This window comes from Harmonia axyridis, chromosome 3 (assembly GCF_914767665.1).
Source record: "Harmonia axyridis chromosome 3, icHarAxyr1.1, whole genome shotgun sequence".
In the NCBI taxonomy this organism is placed as follows: Eukaryota; Metazoa; Arthropoda; class Insecta; order Coleoptera; family Coccinellidae; genus Harmonia; species Harmonia axyridis.
The window spans coordinates 10,945,596-10,964,950 of record NC_059503.1 but is presented as its reverse complement, the minus strand read 5'-3'; the positions used below and the strand labels follow the sequence as shown (position 1 = coordinate 10,964,950).

The 19,355-nt window shown below is 33.7% G+C and overlaps 2 protein-coding genes across 7 annotated transcripts in view; one reads left to right on the top strand and one right to left on the bottom strand.

Moving 5' to 3' along the window:
- LOC123676317 (ankyrin repeat domain-containing protein 17-like) overlaps window positions 1–19,312 on the top strand; it is a 36,351-nt gene extending 17,039 nt beyond the window's left edge. For 4 of the 6 annotated variants that reach the window (XM_045612141.1, XM_045612138.1, XM_045612137.1 and 1 more), the window contains exons 9-26: window positions 1,068–1,305; window positions 1,393–1,607; window positions 2,403–2,579; window positions 2,806–2,935; window positions 3,723–3,919; window positions 4,012–4,362; window positions 4,513–4,668; window positions 4,740–4,992; window positions 5,182–5,595; window positions 8,201–8,541; window positions 9,483–9,839; window positions 10,437–10,745; window positions 10,843–11,254; window positions 11,359–11,995; window positions 12,901–13,045; window positions 13,110–14,954; window positions 15,619–15,765; window positions 18,522–19,312. In XM_045612141.1, the coding sequence (XP_045468097.1) occupies window positions 1,068–1,305; window positions 1,393–1,607; window positions 2,403–2,579; window positions 2,806–2,935; window positions 3,723–3,919; window positions 4,012–4,362; window positions 4,513–4,668; window positions 4,740–4,992; window positions 5,182–5,595; window positions 8,201–8,541; window positions 9,483–9,839; window positions 10,437–10,745; window positions 10,843–11,254; window positions 11,359–11,995; window positions 12,901–13,045; window positions 13,110–14,954; window positions 15,619–15,765; window positions 18,522–18,551 (6,354 nt within the window). In that variant the 3' untranslated portion in view covers window positions 18,552–19,312. Of the gene's footprint in view, window positions 1–1,067; window positions 1,306–1,392; window positions 1,608–2,402; window positions 2,580–2,805; window positions 2,936–3,722; window positions 3,920–4,011; window positions 4,363–4,512; window positions 4,669–4,739; window positions 4,993–5,181; window positions 5,596–8,200; window positions 8,542–9,482; window positions 9,840–10,436; window positions 10,746–10,842; window positions 11,255–11,358; window positions 11,996–12,900; window positions 13,046–13,109; window positions 14,955–15,618; window positions 16,378–18,521 lie in introns of all 6 variants that reach the window. The other 2 variants (XR_006746913.1, XM_045612139.1) reach the window with 2 other exon arrangements.
- Window positions 5,705–7,416, bottom strand: LOC123676320 (facilitated trehalose transporter Tret1-like). The gene has a single exon (XM_045612147.1). The coding sequence runs from the start codon at window positions 7,254–7,256 to the stop codon at window positions 5,769–5,771; it is 1,488 nt and encodes a 495-aa protein (XP_045468103.1). The 5' UTR covers window positions 7,257–7,416; the 3' UTR covers window positions 5,705–5,768.
- Window positions 19,313–19,355: the final 43 nt, after the last annotated feature.

Below are 19,355 nucleotides of genomic sequence, written 5' to 3'. Positions count from 1 at the left end.
CTCACGGGAGGTTTTCTCTGTTTCAATCTGACGGGAGGTGCGAGAATCCCGACACAATTCTCGCCGATAAATCAGATTCCGAGTCTCAAATTAAATTAATAATGAGTGAAATCTAAATCTTAGGTACGTATTTTTGCTGAAGTCTCAATAATAATTGAAAATCTTTTAGAAGATTCTCTCTAGATCCGCGCATCTGCGTTCCGACCGATGGTACACGATTTGATACGATTAATTGACAAATTACCGCGTCTTCAAAAATTCCAGTAGCGTAACATGGAATGAAGCGTGCAAAATCGTTGCAAAGATCCATAGAAAACCTGGTGTGTCTACTTATATACCTGTAAAACTTTCAGACAAAACGGGAGATTTTTCAGATTTATACCTACTTGATTTCGAGGGATCGCGTCTGTTTCAGATGGCGCATGCATCGTTTATATTTGACATTTCTCTCGATTCTCGTCTCTTGTGACCTTCATATTCTATGCTGGAAACAATCATCTATACTCTATCCTTATATTCCATTCATTTCATTAAAAATTCAATAGGAACTGTATTGTAAAAGTTTGTAAAGACTAAAATCAGTATTTCATTCTTAAACGGCACCTGGCAGATAGCGGGAATTCGAAAATTTCTGAAGAGCGCCACCTTACAGAACTCTGGTGATGCAGAACGCCAAAGCAACAGGTGGATATCTCAAAAAGTGTGAAACAAAATCGAATCAATACACACACCAGGGATTCTATGCATCTTACTTAAGGGCTTTGAAACAACATTGAATTCTAACCTCAAACAGATTGCTATAGTAAAAATGTAACGAATCAAAGTAATCTTTACAATGGACTACTGGTAGATGATAAGGAGCATATTACTTACATCAAAACGATCTTCACACACACATTGTGAGCGTTTTCTTTAATTTAGTTTGTAATTTCATTGAGAAATATTTATGCTAATTGAAATTATCATTTTTTATGTTTTCCATAAACATCTCTGAATAATTTGAGAGTATTTGAAAATTTTGCCAAATTGCTTAGTAACTTAATTTGATATATTTTCTTTAATTTCAGGATAATTCAACTATGCTTATCGAAGCAGCAAAGGGAGGACACACAAATGTTGTACAGTTACTTTTAGACTTTCCTCATTCGATTCAATCATTAGCTTTAAACCAACACCAAGTGTCTGGCTCCACAAGCAACCTAACCTTACCTACAGCTCAGATTTCGAATAGAGAGCAACCTTCAGGTCAAAGTATTCCTCAGAACATACCTGCTCAGTCTGTAAACTTCTTTCAACAACCAACAGGTGAGATGTTTGGAATAAAACTTCATAGTATTGGGTTAGATTTTAAGATATAGAAGCGGAATTTTTGACAATAATATTTGGTTACAGGTTCAGTTTTACAAGAAGTTCCAGAAGCAGTAAGGATAATTCAACAACAAGAATTCAACTTGTCGAGTGAGACCAACAAGCAAAAGGTAGCAGGACAAAATCGAAATCAAGAACCGCTTTCTGGGAAGAAGTCCGGCAAGCCATCGCTCTTGCCTAAGAGTCAATCAACAGGAACAGTGTTTGAAAGCAACCTAACCTCTGCTGAAGCACAACAGGTACACAATTTTAATTTGGTTGAATGAGACATGTTGAAAAAAGTGAAGAGTATCCAAGGAAATATAAATGTTTTATTACTTGTGGGGACAATTTATAAAAATAAATTTTCTTTATTTCTATGGCAAATCCGTTCATTCCGCCATACCTTGTAGAACAGAAAATATCTCAGTTTCACACAAATTTCATGCTTATATTGTTATATGTTGGTACTCGGATTTATCTATTATCTGTCAAATTTGTTATACGAAAAACAGTTCTGCCAACCAACTTTTTTCAAAGCGAAAATCACTAAATGACATTTATGATAATATTCTATTAATTTCAATAAAAATTCAGTGACTTAGGGAAAATAATGTATGATACTCGTTAATTCGAATACTTGCCACTTTGTGTTTCGTTTTTTAATTTTGAACTTGTATAAGAATATCAGTGCCTTCTGCACTTGTATTATAAATTACTATTCTTATCTCTCTTGTGCATCCGGAGGTGATAGAACTCATTCAAATAAATCATTTAAACCAAAAATGTAATTTGAGCTCGCATTGAATTAAATAGTAAAAGAAAATGTTAATGACCTTTAAATGAGGTGATATTTGTTCAGACAAAATTGAAAATTCTCTTGTGATTTTTGTGAACACTTTTATTTGGATGAGTTTTACCTCACGCCTAAAAAAAAATTAAATTAAATTGAAAATTGAAAAAAATATCTATAAAATTGATCGAAATTATTCAGTGTTAGTTTGATGTGCACATAGTCTTGCCCGATGTAATAATCAGCAAATGTCTCAATTCAGGTGCGGTCTCAACCCCTGGAGTTCGAAGATGATATATTTTCTTCAACAGCAGCCATGGAATTTCTACATAAGGAAGATCAAAATAGTACTCTTATCGAATTTATAAAAAATCGAAAGAAGCATTTTAATGGTGAGGAAGGTTCATCACAAAAACAACAAATTCTGGAAGAATTGCATGTAAGTATATTGTTATTATAATTTTTACGTTATCCATGTATAGTGACTCAAAGTTATTATTTAATATTTAAAAACTTGAATAAAGATTTAGTCAAAATTATAGATATATTAAAAAAAAGGTTTTTAATTTTTACGTTTTCAGTGACAAACTCTTAAAGAACTTTACTTTCATGTCAAGTTTTTCTCTGTTAATCAATTTTAATCTTTGATTTTTCTTTTTCATCAGAAAGTAGAAAGAGAACTTCATGGAAAACAACAGCCATCTGTTTTTCAATATTCGCAGGATCAATTCACTACCAGTTCTGCCAATCTCCCCAATATTACAAGTATAGACTTAGGGATGCAACAGCAGCAGGGTAAGATTTCCTCTTTTTTTTTATTCTACAGGGTCCTGCAACGGTGGCACGGTGCTCAAACAAATGCCCTACAAATTTCATTAAGTATACCATATTGATGAAATCCACTGGTATTCTTTAAAACAGCCTTTTTTTTTTGAGAAATGCTAAATATTCATATTTCTTACCTATAACTTCAATGAACCAATTTTGAAAGCGAACTTCCAAAATAAGTGTTGGTATGATGTATCTGAAGTTTAAATAGATTTTCTCTAATTCTGTGGTTATTCCGTTCATTCTTCCACATCTTGTAGAACAAAATCGTGCGAGAATATATCAGAAACGCACAGTTTTCATGGTTACATTTTATTATTCTATGTTGGTACTCCGAACTTTCCGCCACGGCTTTATCTGTCAATTCATCAATTTGCCTTAAAGAAATCAGTTCTGCCAACCAACATTTTTCAATGCAAATCACTAAATTATATTTATGGAAATATTTCATTAATTTCAATAAAAATGCAATGAATTAGAGAAAATAATGTATAATACTCGTACAGAAGGCTCATTCTACCACTCGTTCATTCCAAAACTCGCCACTTCGTGGCTCGTTTTTGAATTTTGAACTCGTGGAAGAATATCAATGCCTTCTGCACTTGTATTATAAATAACTATACCATTGCAGGATCTTGTATACTGTAATGGAGACCTGAGAATATTTTCACATGAGCTTCAATGTTCTTAGAAAAATTCATGGGGCTTAGTATTCAGCTATGAACAAAATTAATAAATTGTTTTATTCTAACAGGTTCAACTGCTTGTTTGCAATCACCTACTTTCAAACTTGCAGTAGGAGATTCAGCACTGAACAGTAATCCTATCCAACCATCTTTTTACTTCACTCCTATGTCATCCCCAGTTACTGTATCTTTGAACACTGCCACAACAAGCACCGCCAATCAACCAGTTAAGTTCTCGAGTATTGCTCACAGTGAAGTTAAAGAGGTGAGTTATTGGTTGGATCAATATTTTTATCGTTTGCAGAGCAGCAGTCATAGTAATGTGATTTAATTCATTCGATATTACATTTATTTCAGACAACGGCTGTTAGTGATCGACCTAAAGCCAAACCGGCTAAAAAGGAGGGGAAAAGCGTTCGAAAACAGCAGCAGTTGTCAATTCAACCTAATGTTTACACCCAGCAACTTCCATTGCAGCAACAAGGGAATCAGTTTGTTTCGGCACCAACATTGCCACAAGTAGAAGTACAACAGCCAACTGTTCAGAAACCTGCCCAATTCAGTCTACAAACTATTACTGGTATCGATCTAGACAATTTAGATCAAGAGTCATTAGTTCTGAAAGAAGAAAACAGTGAGAATTTAATTACTGCCTCTATTCTACAGCAGTTTCAGAATACTTCCCTTAGGACCTTTGTAGATTCGAATGTGAGTACACAAATAGGCATATTGGTAGTACTGATTTTTGACATAATTTGAATTATAATTTTGACATATTGAACTATAGTTCAAACTCTAAAAGAAATACCGCAAATAATACCTATTGCCCTCATAACGTTATAGTCATTTTTATTTCAGAAGTCAAGGATCGAATATAGTACAACGTCACAAGGAAATGATTCTAAAGCTCAAATATTGAATAAAGAATACTCCTCAGTTGAAGAGGTTGTTCGTTCTTTAGACCCCTTCACCTCCGAAAGTGGAGAGCAATCGCTGGCCCAACATGGATTGCAAGTAGGTCGATTTCTAGAAATAAGTGTTGAAATTGTTGAATTTCAATGAAAACATTATAATATTTCTTTCAGGTTCAACCGTATCCTAGTTCCTTAGAAGAATCTATGATTGCTTCTATAACAACTCAACAGGACTTGTCGCCTCCAACTGATCTGTCACGTGTTGAATACTTTGTCCAGTCAAATGGCACACAACTACCGATGCACCCATTGTATCCCTATGAACATTATTTGACTGCACCTGGTGTACCAAATAAAGGGGAAAGTGGTGCCATTTATCAGGCCGGTTTTCAAGCTGGAATCAATCTCATGTCTCAACATCTAGGTAAGACAAAAATAAACACTCAATCAGTTTTACTAATATCTGATAACTTTTAGTTGTGATTAGCAATATTGAAATTTTGTTTAGGATTCATTAAATGTGCCTTTTGTTCATTCATTTCAAACGTTTTCAAACGCTCTTTCAGATTTATTCAATATTTTTGTACATCCCATGATTTCGAATTTTTTGTAGCATGTCCAAGTGTTACGGGAGCTGAACAATTGACTCCAGTCAATACAGTGACACCTTCAGTTGGGACAATTTCTGTATCACCCACCCAACAATATGTAAATTCTTCAAAGCAACTACCTCTACAACTGCAAACACCCAGTCATCTGAATGGATCTCAAATCCAATCAGTACATCATTATCAAATTCAACACCAGCAGCAAATAATTCAAGGCCAATTACAACAAGTGGGACAAGTACAAGCTGCGACACAGACGTCTCAAACACCCAATGTCAACTTGGACACATCAAGGAAACAACCGAAAACATCAACTAACGATAACGTAAAAACCAAAAAGGGGCGAATGGGAAGGCATCCAAACCAGCTTGGAAACAATTTCCAACAAAATCAGACCTACCAAATTGATCCAAATTCTGGTAAGTCAATCATATTTACTCATACATGCTTGATAAAAATTTTAATTTGTCGAAAAGATCTTCGAAAATTTTTAACATAATAGTTCTTCAAAGGGTGTAGGCTCAAAACAATAAAACAGGATTTCAACATTGAATTTATTTTATTGCTGTACAAGTATTTTTGTACATCAAAATCACATAGTTGTGGAAGGAAAGGGTTTCAACATAGCGATTGATTTAACATTTTGCATATTTTGTCCCGACAATCTGTTTTCAATATCTGTAAGGGTTCTTCCTCTGGTTTCCGGTACAAATAACCATGTTAGTAAACCAGAAGTGATAACCATGCAACAATAAAACCAAAAAACCGCGAAGTATCCAAACATGTGAGTAATAGAGGGGAAAGTCACTGTTATGATGAATGTGCAAATCCAATTAAATGATGTTGCCAGAGACGCAGCAAGACTTTTTGTTTCGAATGGCAACAGTTCGCCCATCATCAACCATGGTATAGGTCCAAAGCCTATTGAAAATCCAGCGACATATATTATCAAATTGAGAAGAGTTAAAAAGCCAAATTCTTCAACATCCACTACCAGTATTTCTTTCAGATAATAATAGAACCCCAAACATCCTAAGCCAATAGTCATCAATATACTCGAAATTTGTAGCAGTACTTTTCTTCCGAGTTTGTCAATAAGTCCATTCGCAAGAAATGTTGCTAGTAAATTAACTAGCCCTATGATAGTAGTACACACTATTGGTGATACATCCCATCTGGATGCTCGGAATATTGAAGTTGTGTAGAAAATAACTGCGTTTATTCCGCTGAATTGTTGAAAAAACATAAGACATAAAATTATGGCCAGAGGCTTGAGATTGGGCTGCTTGAAGAGATAGATTAATCTTTTGTTTCTTGGTTTTTGTTCGTTTTGCATTCTCACCAAATTGTTGAATTCTTCAGTCACGTTTTGTCTTGGATTCCTCAACCAAACCAATGTTTTGATACATTTATCTGGTTTCTTGTTGCGAATATACCATGTAGGTGTTTCCGGAATTATCCACAGGAAAAAAACTAAAAACGGCAGAGAGAGTAATACTCCAATTGCTGCTAAGATTCTCCATTCAACAAATATTCCATATATGAAACATAAAAGTATTCCAATATTTCCAAAGGTCATTGGTAACAGTCCAAGTACACCCCTCACTTCTGGTTGTACAGTTTCTACTAAATATACAGGTAGTGTTAGAGTTGCCAGTCCTACACTACATCCTGCTAAACATCGACTTATATATATGTAGTAAAAATTTGTCGCATAATATATTAGTAGCCACGATATCAGAAATATAACATTTATAAGGAATAGGGTTCCTTTTCGTCCGCAAAATTCTATTGAAATTCCACCTACAATGCCTCCAAAAACTGCGCTTAATGGCATCAGTCCGCCTATCCAGGATATTTCAACATCACTCAAGTACATATCCCTCCTGAGAGAAGCTTCAGCCGGAGAAGTATAAGCAGTTGTATATCCAATTACCAAAGATAATAAGGAGACAGCAATTGCGGTAATAAGTTGGGAGATTGTACAGTTCACTTTTTGTTCTTCAGGTTCTCTTTGAACTGGATTTGTTGTATGGTGGTGATGCAACCCTTTTGTGGTGGAATCTTGTGCAAATGACATTCTACTATTCTCTGGCTGGGTCTTTTGTCAGAGGGAAAATCTATTTTATCTTCCTTTGTCGAATAATTTCATTCTAACTTTGGGAATTCATTGATGATGAATGATCATATAGAAACAAAATATTGACAAGAGCTGTCAATTACTTAGTGCATCAGTGATATAGAAAAATAAATCTCATTTTTTTCCTTTATTTTGAAGGATTATGATCTCAACTTTAGAACTGCACTCGGAGGTTAATATTTTCCGAAGTTACAATGAAATGGAGAATAATTTTTTTAACATTAGTGATTACAAAGGTTTTGAGTAGAAAAGTCTGTTATGATCGTATTATAAAGAGTTTTCTAATTGGAATACAATGTGAAATGGTTATAATGGCAACACTGTATTAATTTTTAACAATTCTTATGTCATTGGTGTTTAGTATATTATGCCATTAAATCATGAAAAGATGTTTAAATGTTAAATAATGTTTAGACATTATTATATTGTTTTATCAAAATCAGTGCTCATTTGTGAATTTTGAGAGAAATTTAAGAGTTCATGGACGACATTCAGTTAATTGACTCACTATTCATCGTATAGTAGGCAAATCTGAAAGTGTTACCAAGTATGACTCAGTACTTGGTACTGCTTGTATTATGTAAAGAACTTTAGCTAGAAATTTGTCCACAATACAACGAATCATCAGTCGATTGAATAATGTTATGCATGAATTCCTCCATCAATAAATGGCTAACCTACTGAATACAAATGACATTAAACATGTTAAAAAATAATGGCAGTGTTGCCATCATAACCATTTTAAATTGTATCATTCCTATTGAACAACCAATTATAAATCTTGCATTATTCGTAGAAAATAATATCTTGGGGGCTGACTTTTTAATTCGGTATCTTTTTCATTTTTATTTAATGATAACAATATGTTTTCTTTATGTCTACAGCAATCACTCAATACAATAATGCCAACAACCAGCAGCCATGTCCCAATCCTATTGTAGCTCCAAGTTTAGACGTAGATTCTGAAACTGAAAGTAACCACGATACAGCATTGACATTGGCTTGTGCGGGAGGTCATGAAGAATTAGTGGAATTATTACTGAATCGAGGAGCAGATATAGAACATCGAGATAAAAAGGGCTTCACACCTCTCATATTGGCAGCTACTGCTGGCCATGAAAAAGTGGTGGAAATTCTTATGAATCACAGTGCGGATATTGAAGCACAGTCCGAGAGAACAAAGGATACTCCACTTAGTTTAGCTTGCTCTGGTGGCCGATATGAGGTGAGTTTTAATGCTTGTTAGAAAAGAAATAAACGAAAAATTATATTGGTTTATCCCTTATGAACTATGCTTTTTTCTTGCTTATTTTCATGTCTACTTCTGTCTAAATTTCCTACAAATGTCTGGCACTACACTAAATTTTTGAGATATCAATATAATTTTTTTTTTGGTTAATTCAATGCATAAAAACATAAATTTAAATTACAAAAACCTTACTTATAATTGTTATAGGCACTATTCTTCCCAATTTGAGTTTAGTGATGTTGAACAGATTAAAATTGTGTTGGAAGATCTGTCATTTTGACAATTCAAGAGTAAAAGTTCGATTGAAATTCATGCCTAACTCAGGCATTAAAAAATAGGCCTGCTCATTTCACACACAATCCTTCAGGCACATATATTTCATTTATTTTGATAATGGCATGACATCAGTGATCAAAGGAAAATGTCATTTCCAGGCTATTAAAACAGATTCTCTTCTGAACCTTTCATTGTATACTGGAAGATCAATTATAATTCATTCAAATTCTTATTGCCAAAATCTATAAGTAGAGCAGATGAAAATTAAATCAAAAATAAACAAAACCACTTCTCATTACGAATGTGATTAAAATTAGTACATCGGCATCATATCAAGAGTTGACATACTATAGGCCTTTCAATTTAGGTATGAAATGACGTCACACCTAGTAACATTTTAGTATCAAACAAATTTGATGCTTTGGTTTCATTTTTTCTAAATTTACTTAGTAATATGCAACACCATGTAAATTCTACAGCTTTTCGTCATCGAACAAAAAATTGTGAGAATATTTTAATGATCAATTCTTGATATTGATTTCATGGTAAAACTTTTCATGACGTTATTTCATTGCTAAGATGAAAATACCATATAGAAGAAGTTTATACTGGTTTTACAATGAAATGTATTTTTTTTACAGGTTGTTGATATGCTACTCAAGCGCAATGCTAACAAAGAACACAGAAATGTATCAGATTATACCCCTCTGAGTTTGGCAGCATCTGGAGGTTATGTGAACATTATAAAGTTGTTACTTAATCATGGTGCTGAGATAAACTCCCGTACTGGTAGTAAATTGGGAATATCACCTCTGATGTTGGCTGCAATGAACGGTCACACAGCCGCTGTTAAGCTTTTGCTTGACATGGGCAGCGACATAAATGCTCAAATCGAAACAAATCGTAACACTGCATTGACTTTGGCCTGCTTTCAAGGCCGTCACGAAGTAGTCAGTTTACTTTTGGATAGGAAGGCCAATGTAGAGCACAGAGCGAAGGTAAGGCTCGATGGTTTGTTCATACTTGTAGTATTTTGTTAGGTTAGGTTAGTAACAGTGCCAATGATCTAATAATACACGCATGTGTCCTTGGGCGATCCTGCTAGTGCAGAACATTGACTACAACGTTGAAAGGACAAAGGTTGAGACACACTTTTCATGTTACTATGAAGGAGAAAATATTGAAGATTGAAATTCAATCAATGATAGAATAGTTCAATATGTGGAATCAATCAAAATTGATTACTCTCTCTTTACATGTTTTATACATATTATTAGATCATTGAGCAGTGCAAATGACAAATACAATAAGCTATATAAAAATATTATCCTATTTATTGACATTTTCATAGATTAGACTACGAACAACATTATTTAGACCAAAAAATAAAAACCTGAAAAGCTAGTATCACCGTAAATTTTGGGGGTGGAAACATTAATTTTCCCTTTCAAATCATCATTGACAACTTAGGGCATTTGAAATCTCATTGAATTCTAACCTCAAACAGATGATAATTCAAAAAATTTGACAATATTGAATCCAAGTATATTTGTTTGGTCACAGTAATTGTTTTGAATGACTAAATTTCATTTCAGACTGGATTAACTCCATTGATGGAAGCAGCGAGTGGTGGGTACGTTGAAGTCGGTCGCGTTCTTTTAGACAAAGGTGCCGATGTTAATGCTACACCTGTACCATCATCCCGTGATACAGCCTTAACAATAGCAGCTGATAAGGGTCATGTTAGATTCGTAGAACTTCTATTGTGTAGGGGTGCTCTTGTGGAGGTTAAGAACAAAAAAGGTAATTCTCCCCTTTGGTTAGCTGCCAACGGAGGACATTTGGCTGTGGTGGAACTCTTGTACAATGTTAATGCCGACATCGATTCTCAAGATAATCGAAAGGTGAGTTGAAACAATTTAAAAAAATTACAAAAGCTGTTGATAACTTCAGCTTTTGAGTCCACAGAGAACTTGAATGATCTTATATTCATTTCTCCAGGTTTCCTGTTTGATGGCAGCTTTTAGAAAGGGTCATGTGAAAGTTGTTAAATGGATGGTACATTCGGTCACTCAATTTCCAAGTGAACAAGAAATGATGCGTTATCTATCCACTATAAGCGACAAAGACATTATGGACAAATGCCATGAATGCATCGCTATCATCCAAGCAGCAAAAGAGACACAAGCAGCCAAGGCTAACAAAAATGCCAGTATTTTGCTAGAAGAGTTAGATATGGAAAGGACAAGAGAAGAGTCTAAGAAATTAGCGGCTGCAAGAAGAAGGGAAAGGAAAAAGAAAAAGAAATTAGAGAAGAAAGAAGAAAAAAGAAAGTTACTTGAAGAAAACAAGAAAAACGAAAATTATGCCGATAAAGTCGAAACAGATAAAACAGAGGAGAAAGAGGATGAAGGTAAATAAAATTGAACTTCATTCATATTCTAGAATAACAGATAACAAAATCTATTCTCAAATGTTTTTAGTGTGGATTGTTACAGGTAAAGTTTTTCATTTCAGAAAGTCCAGTTGAATCTGCAGGCAGAACAGTGGAAGTTGGCGACAAAGAGGAGGGTGATAGTGGAATTGATGCGAACAGCCAAGGAAGTTGTTCCAGTAATGATATAAAATCGAAAGATAAGAGAAAGGATAAGAAAAAGAAGAAGAACACTTCGAACGTCAAAGGCGGCAGTTCTATGAGACAAAATCCAAATAAACAGCAAACGTCTTATGAACAATCATCTGAAAAAAACGAAAAAACTAATGAGAAACAAAATCAAAACATTAGAAAGAATCCAACATTTGAAGGAAAAAGTCCGGCTGATCGAGACGACTTCGAAGCAACTGGAAATGAATATGTTTCTTCGAATAAACTCAAAAAAGGTCAGTCCCATGATGACCATTCCCCAAAAAACACCAGTCCCAAGCAGAATTCAAAAAGGGAGGAAGGCTGGAAAGAAGTAGTCAGAAAATCTTCTGTTCAAACAGTTTCTACCAATGAAGCCGGTATTAAAAAAGTATCTGTTCCTTTGAATGCCATATCAAGGGTTATTGGAAGAGGAGGTAGTAATATTAACGCCATCAGAGGTTCAACTGGTGCTCACATTGAAGTAGAAAAACAGAGTAAAGGACAGGGTGAAAGGATAATCACTTTGAAGTAAGTATGATTCAGCAATTTCCATTATATGGTGACGATGAATATATATCGATAAAGCGAAAATCAAATCATCTCAGCATGCAATTAATATTTTTGTAGTTTTCCAATAGGAGTGGTACAATTCGAAATTGTTATTTTATTTATTTATTTACTTCTTTATTCTTGACCTCTAATACAGTACAAGTACTGGTGACAAGACTATTTAACAATATACAAAAAAATAATACTATATAATATTCAGAACAACAACAAAGTTAAATTAAATAAAATAAATCTTTCAGGTACAACTTAAGCTTAATATTAAAGTTTTTTTTAGTTCTTATATACTTTATTTCTGATGGTATTTGGTTAAATGCTTCTATTGCTCGGTAAATTGGGGAGTCCTGGGCTTTCCTTGTAAACCTGAATTCACTTCTGATGGTACCTTTATCTCGGGTGTTATGACTATGCACATCCTGTACTAGTGTAAATCTATAATTTGACTTTATATAATTGTTCGTCATGCCATGTATCAGTTTAACTTGTTTCAATTTCTTTAGATTATGAATGTCCAAAAGTTTAGTGTCCTTATATAATATTGATGTAACCTTATATGATATTGTTATAATGGCAACACTGTATTATTTTTTGACATTTCATATGTCATTTGTGTGCAGTAAGTTATGCCATTTTATCATGGAAAGATACACGTTTTGTAAAATTGTTTTATCAATATAAGTGCTCCTATTTGCTTTTTTCAATCTGCAATCCCTAAAACATCTCAACATCGTTGTCAAAACGATTCGTTAAACGCCCATAAAGATTTTGTGAATTAGAGTGTGCGGTCAATATAGGGTCCACTGTGAACCCAATAAACTTAAGAAATTCGTTACCTAATCAGATGGTTTGAAATATTTTTATTACAGGGGTTCAGCTGATGCTATTAAATTATCACAAACATTAATAGCTACTCTGATCAAAGATCCTGAGGTTGACATAATGCAAATGTTACCGAAAGCAGTGAAGACGAATCCACCAGCAACTACCTTGTGGGATAAAACACAAATTGGTGTAAGTTATTGGAAAAAAAGTAATGTAACAATCAGTTGTGTTCATAAATTAAATTTTTTTTCAGACTAAAAAAGCCACAGGAAAAGCGATAGCGCAGCCTTCCTCTTCTCAGAAAATTGAGAAGGTGGTACCAACAAACATTACAGCCAATACAGGTTCGGTACCGAAATCTGTATCTTCAGTAGTCAATAAAAATAAATCATCATTTATTGTTACGAACACAAGAAATACCGCTCCACGGTTGATGGCACAAGCAGAAAAGAATGCCACTCAAAGTTCATCTTCCAATAAGCCATCACTTCAAAATCAACCCAACCCTGTGGCTAGAACCTCAAACAAATCAATTGCTCTCAGCCAGTCCTTTGCTGCTAAGCTGACAGACGCAAGTGCAGCTCCCAGTGTAGCTATCGCGCATAGTAGTATGAAGCCTGTGTTGAATATGCAACACAATAGCAGCGATTCTGTATCACCGAAAATCCAAAGAATGCCGGCATCTATCCCCCACACTTCCCCAATTAAACAAAATCGTCCGGAACCGACAGCTTCTGCGCCACCCATGATGCAGCACTTCCAGAGTCCCAGAAAGGCTCCACTGGTTCCGTCTTCAACTCAAATGACCCTAGTGACCATGTCATCAAATGACGTTTCTGCAGTTGGTGGAAGTGGGGATCATGGGAGAAGTACAACGCCAATCAAGAAGCCAGCCACTCAAATAAGTCATAACGAAGAGAGTCATTCTGTGTCGTCTAGCGTGTCTGCTCGCTTGGAGTATACTTTGTTCAATTCCGGCGATCAACAACCCATGTGGCGTCGGGGTGATAACGAATCGCAAAAACCAGTGAACTTTGCTGCAGCTACTGGAAATTCCAACATGCAAGCTTCTTCTACGGGTTCCAAGTTCATGGCCCAAGATCTACCTTTACAGGTTGATGCGGCTAAAGCTCCTGGTTATAGAGGGGGATCCACATCTTCGCCTATTTCTTCGAAAAATAACAGCAATAGCACAACACCTCCAAATATAGCTGGTCCGTCATACTCTCAATATCATGAACCACAGAAAGCACAACATATGTCACATATGGCCAATACTATTCTCAGACCTCAGCCATCACAGAATAATCTTCCAAGTGAAATGCAAGCTACCAGTAACTACTATGGTGAATTATTCAATCAAGGTGCAGCAGTTTCTAGTATTTCGAATCCGGTCCCTAATATAGGAAAGGATGCTCATCTGATATCATCATATAACCAAACGCAAACTAGTTCTGGAAGAAATCAGAACTACTCACAAAGCTCGCAACCCACTGTTAGCATGTCTAGGTTAAATCCAAAGGCACCAGATTTTTCAAGTTCCTTATATTCTGTTTCAAACAAATTATTACATCAACAACAATCCCAATTGCAACAATCGCAGTTGTTCAACGCATATTCCATGGATAACTCTGCTCCTATGCATTTTGTGCCCAAAGGAAATATTGATGGTTATCATAGAAGCAATATGGTCCAAACGAATCAAATGCCATTGCTGCCACTTCAGTCAACTTTAACCCAACAACAAACGGAAATGATCAGCGGGATGGCCACAGGATTGACCCTTCATAACATAGCGAGGGCGACAGGGAGTGAAATTCTTGAAGGTCCGGCAGATCTTGGCTTAATGAATAATTCACCAAACATGTCACCTAATATGTCGCCATTGCAAACATCGGAGAACACATACCTAGATGATAGAAAACCAATGCAACCACCACCGATTGGTACCGAAAGGGCTAGAAGAAATTACAATTCCAACCTAGAAAGTAGCAATTGGATGATGGGCAATGATAAGAATCAACCTAGATGGGTAACCCATAATTTGGATAGGATGAATATGAGGGTAATGGACCAGCCTATGGCGGATACTTATAGTGTAAGTTGATCCGTAAATATTTTCTCCGTTTTTGGTTTATTATGACCAATAATGGAACATTTTCAATTGATTCGGTACTTCCTTGATGGAAATCAGATATAAATAAAATAAAACGAAGTAATTTGAAGTTGAAAGTACATTATCACATGTAACTTCTTTGTATTTATGTGTCCTCTTCTTGAAAGATCTTCCTGTTTGTCCAAGGTTAACCATTGGGCAATCATTGCAAGTCAACTTGCCCTTAACACTGAATTTTTTTTTGTCAATGGTTTTATACCACGAGGCATTCTTGATATCTGCCAAAGTTTAACTAGTCCTCCCACCATTTTTCAGGATGAGCAATCTCAAACATTCCTCTGATATACCGTCCTTTTTGACCACACCAAAAATTCAAAATATGTTTTTACATCTTTATTTTTAATTTTATAAGAACCAGATTTTCAGCCTTTTACGTGAAAATTCATAAAAAAAGGAATGTTTGTTAGTAAAGTTATATCATCATATCTATAAATCGATAGTCTAGCATAAAATATAGCATACTTTTTTTTTTTTTGTAATTCTGAAACGGTATAGATCCCTCTTAATATAAAAGTTTGGGATCGAATATTGTTATATTATGCGTTTTTGAGTGGAAATATTTGATGATCAATTTTTTGATGTTTAGCATGGCATGCAACTGGACAATACTCCTAACTATTCGAGCACATCCACCATGCCACCTTTTTTGCAAATGACTAATGCAAGATCTATGGATTTCGTGCCACCTACTTGGGACGCCAACTCTCGCCAAAATTTACTAGATGATAATCAAGTAAGTCATCTTTTCGATTTTTTCGATTGATTCTCTATATCGTTTTTTTTTTTCGTTGTTTGTATAAGTAGAAGTTGACATGTAGTATATATTTATATTACTCAATACATTTGATTTTCAGATGAATTGTTTGATATTTAACTCAGAAATGTAAAGATTCATTAATAATTAAATTTTTAGTAAATTATTATTAATATTTCAATCCTTTTCCAAAAATTACATATTTATTTGAGATTGTTATGAAGAACAACAAAGATTATTGGTTTTAGGTTGAATAAACTACATCCATTGTTTTTAGTTGTTTTGAATAACCAAATTAATTTTTTCGCAAGATAAAAAAAAATTACCATTTTAGAGGTTGCATTAAGAAGCTTACTTGAGGCAGACCAGAATGATTCACATTGTTATATCAATGTCTTCTTCTTCTTGGCGTGCCCTATCCGTTCCGGACGTTGGCAATCAACATGGCAAGTTTTATCTTGTTCGCTGCGTTTCTAAAAAGTTGTTATATCAATGTGGCTAAAGTTAATCCAGCAACTATTGCTAGTTCTTTCTCTAACAGGTAAAGGTTAGCAAAAATCGCTTTCACATCTCGAGGAAAAAAGAAATCAGGTAAATCCCTATTTTGTCCTAATGTTTGCTAGAAAATGAAATTTGTCATCACAATTATTTCGTTTAATTTTATTAATGAACAATTAAGAATTTCAAAAAATAAATGAGATATTCATTGATATTATATCGCCAAAAAACTCAAGACCTATAATTGCTATCGGTTTTCAATTGGGAATATGTAAGAATTTATCTATTTTTCTTAAAAGAAAAATTTTTGAAGTATGGTATTAGAGGTGTTTATTTGCCATAGCACTTTTCTACTTCGACCAATTCTATAATATGAAGTGGGTAATGAATTCAGTAATTAAGATCTCCAAACAGAATAACCATAAACAAATTTGTAGAACTTCGATACATATACTAGGTGCAATATCTACAACTGAAAAATTGAAGTTCAGGCAATAGAAGGTTCTAAAAGTATTTCTGCAAGTGTTCTAATGAAAGAATAAAATCTTCACTTTATCACTCGAACAAATTCACAAAAAGAATTAAATTACAAAATAAATTTTTAACTACATGGAAAAACAATAAATCATTGAGACAGCAGTGAGTGATGGCTGTTGTCATATACATAACCTTAAAAATAGAATTCTATTTCCATAATAAATATGTAAAAGAAGTTTAATTTATTGATAGCTATTCAATGGAATAATTCAGAAAATCGATAGTACCTACCCAATAATGAAAATTCCAACAGTATATTTTCAACCTGCCCAATGAACTTTAAAGAAGAAATCTTGAAACATATTCACTGAAATATCTGCAAGTGTAATATTTGTTTGAAGAATTTTAATGATGAGGAAAGTTTAGATTTTCTGTCTCCATGAAATCTGATTAATCAAAATACCTCAACAATTTTTGTTCTGTATGTTTACTCAATTGTTTAAAAACTGATTGATATTGGTCAACATCTGTTTTTATTTTTGTCACGTGTGAAGATGAAATTTGATCTAAAATTTAATAGAACTATGAATAAAAAAAGGTTGAAAAATTGAAATAAAGTGAACAGAAAAAAAAAATTATTTTATTAGAAATAATTAATGTTATTTTATTTATGTAATAATTATGAAGAAAACTGCGGTGTTCGTGAAGAAACAGCGTTATTATTACTCATTTTATCAAGTGGTATCAAGTAGTAGTTTGAAAATTTTCTTATTAATTTCGTCACGAGACTACAGAGTGACGTCATTTCATAACACAATGCTAACTCGGACTTGTTTTTTGTGCTATGAATAATTGGGTGTTATCATCTTGTTGACAGTTAAATTTTCTTTGCAGTCTCATTTGAAAACAATTGTTAAATTTCTACACTAGCAAATGAAAAACAGATGTTTTTTTGGGAAATTATATAGAAAACTAAGTGTGATGTGGAAGAGTTATTGACTAGAATTCTCCTAACTTGTTTCAACATCAAAAGTTTTTTACTTGTGGCCCAATTTTAATTTTATATAGCAAACAATGCACTATAAAAATTGAATTTCTATTTATATTCAACTCTTATAGTGCATTTGTTTGTTTCGTTTTAACTTGAATTATTTTCCTCAAATGATCTACAATACAGCGAACTCCATTCTGAATTAATTAATGCAATCTCTTTTTACAAGAAAATTATTTTGCTGGTATATTTTTAGTTATTCGTAAATTAAAATATAATACTTTTTCTAGTATTTGGAAATATTTCTCACTCATGGTTCCTTGAGACCTTTTATCCATTGCTTTCTTTTACCCCTTCCTTTTTAGGTTTTCCTTTTTCCTTCTCTCTATTTGTTATGAATTTCTTTCAAAAGTTATTTGGTAACTCCACTCGTTCTTCATAAATGTTTCTTCAAGAGAATTTTCTTTTTTCATTTATTGTTATATTTTTCATATTTTATTATTGTAATATGACTATCTGAAGAATTTATAGCTGTGATATGGTACATTTACTTCAAGGGCAAAAAACGGTGATACTTTTCACTGTATTGTCGTTGATAAAGAATTATGTTACGAATAAGTTCGTTGTGTGTTTTTGTGATTATTCAAGAAAATTTTTAAGACATCAGTGAAAAACTCCACGAATGTTGTACATACGGCAGTCTAAAAAAACATAGTATATAATTGAAAATTTGGTGAATTGAATGTAATATTGAATTTTTTCTTTCAAGGTATGGGCCATGTCTGATTGGAAACAATAACTTCAGTCAGAAGCCAGTATGACTCGCAGCCGAAATTATTCTTTCCTCCACTGTGATTCCCGAAATGTAATTTCACTACGAATATAATTCAGCATTAAATCCTTTAAGACAGAAATGTAACTTTGTTTACTGCCCTTTATACAGGTTTTAGCAAGTTACACTTTCGTGCCTGCAAAATTTGGTGTAAATAAGATACTTCTTGTTTGTGTTTTTCTTATTTGTATAGAGATGTTAGCATGTATTGTTTCCTTCGAACGCTTATAGTTATGTGATGAAATATTTGAACCTTATATTTTCTGCTGAATTTGAATGATATGAATCAAAAGGCTTCGTTAGTGGTTCTTCAAGAGCCTTTAGCTAATCGAACATGGTTATAATATGAAAAATATACTAAACATTATATAAGATATACAAATATATATATTATACATACATATATATTGTAGTAAATATTGCGCGATGGTGTAGAGGGTTGGCGATAGAAATTGGATAAGACTTTGTTACAGATGTGTCTATTACAAAACATATGCATGTATTATTTATAATATACCTAGATGTCTGCATGTCATATTGCTTGACATGAAATGAGCGTTGGTCGCTGATTGCATCTGTCTAGGGTTAATATTATGGAGTAAATTGTAAAGCTGCTTGTACATGAAGAATTGAATATATCTTTATGCACTCAAGTTTATAATTATTTAAATTTCGCCTTTAGAATGTAACATTATTTATATTCTAATAAAGTCTCTAGTTAAATGTTATTTTGAATTCTTGATCATAATTTGGATCCATTTTTAACTAATG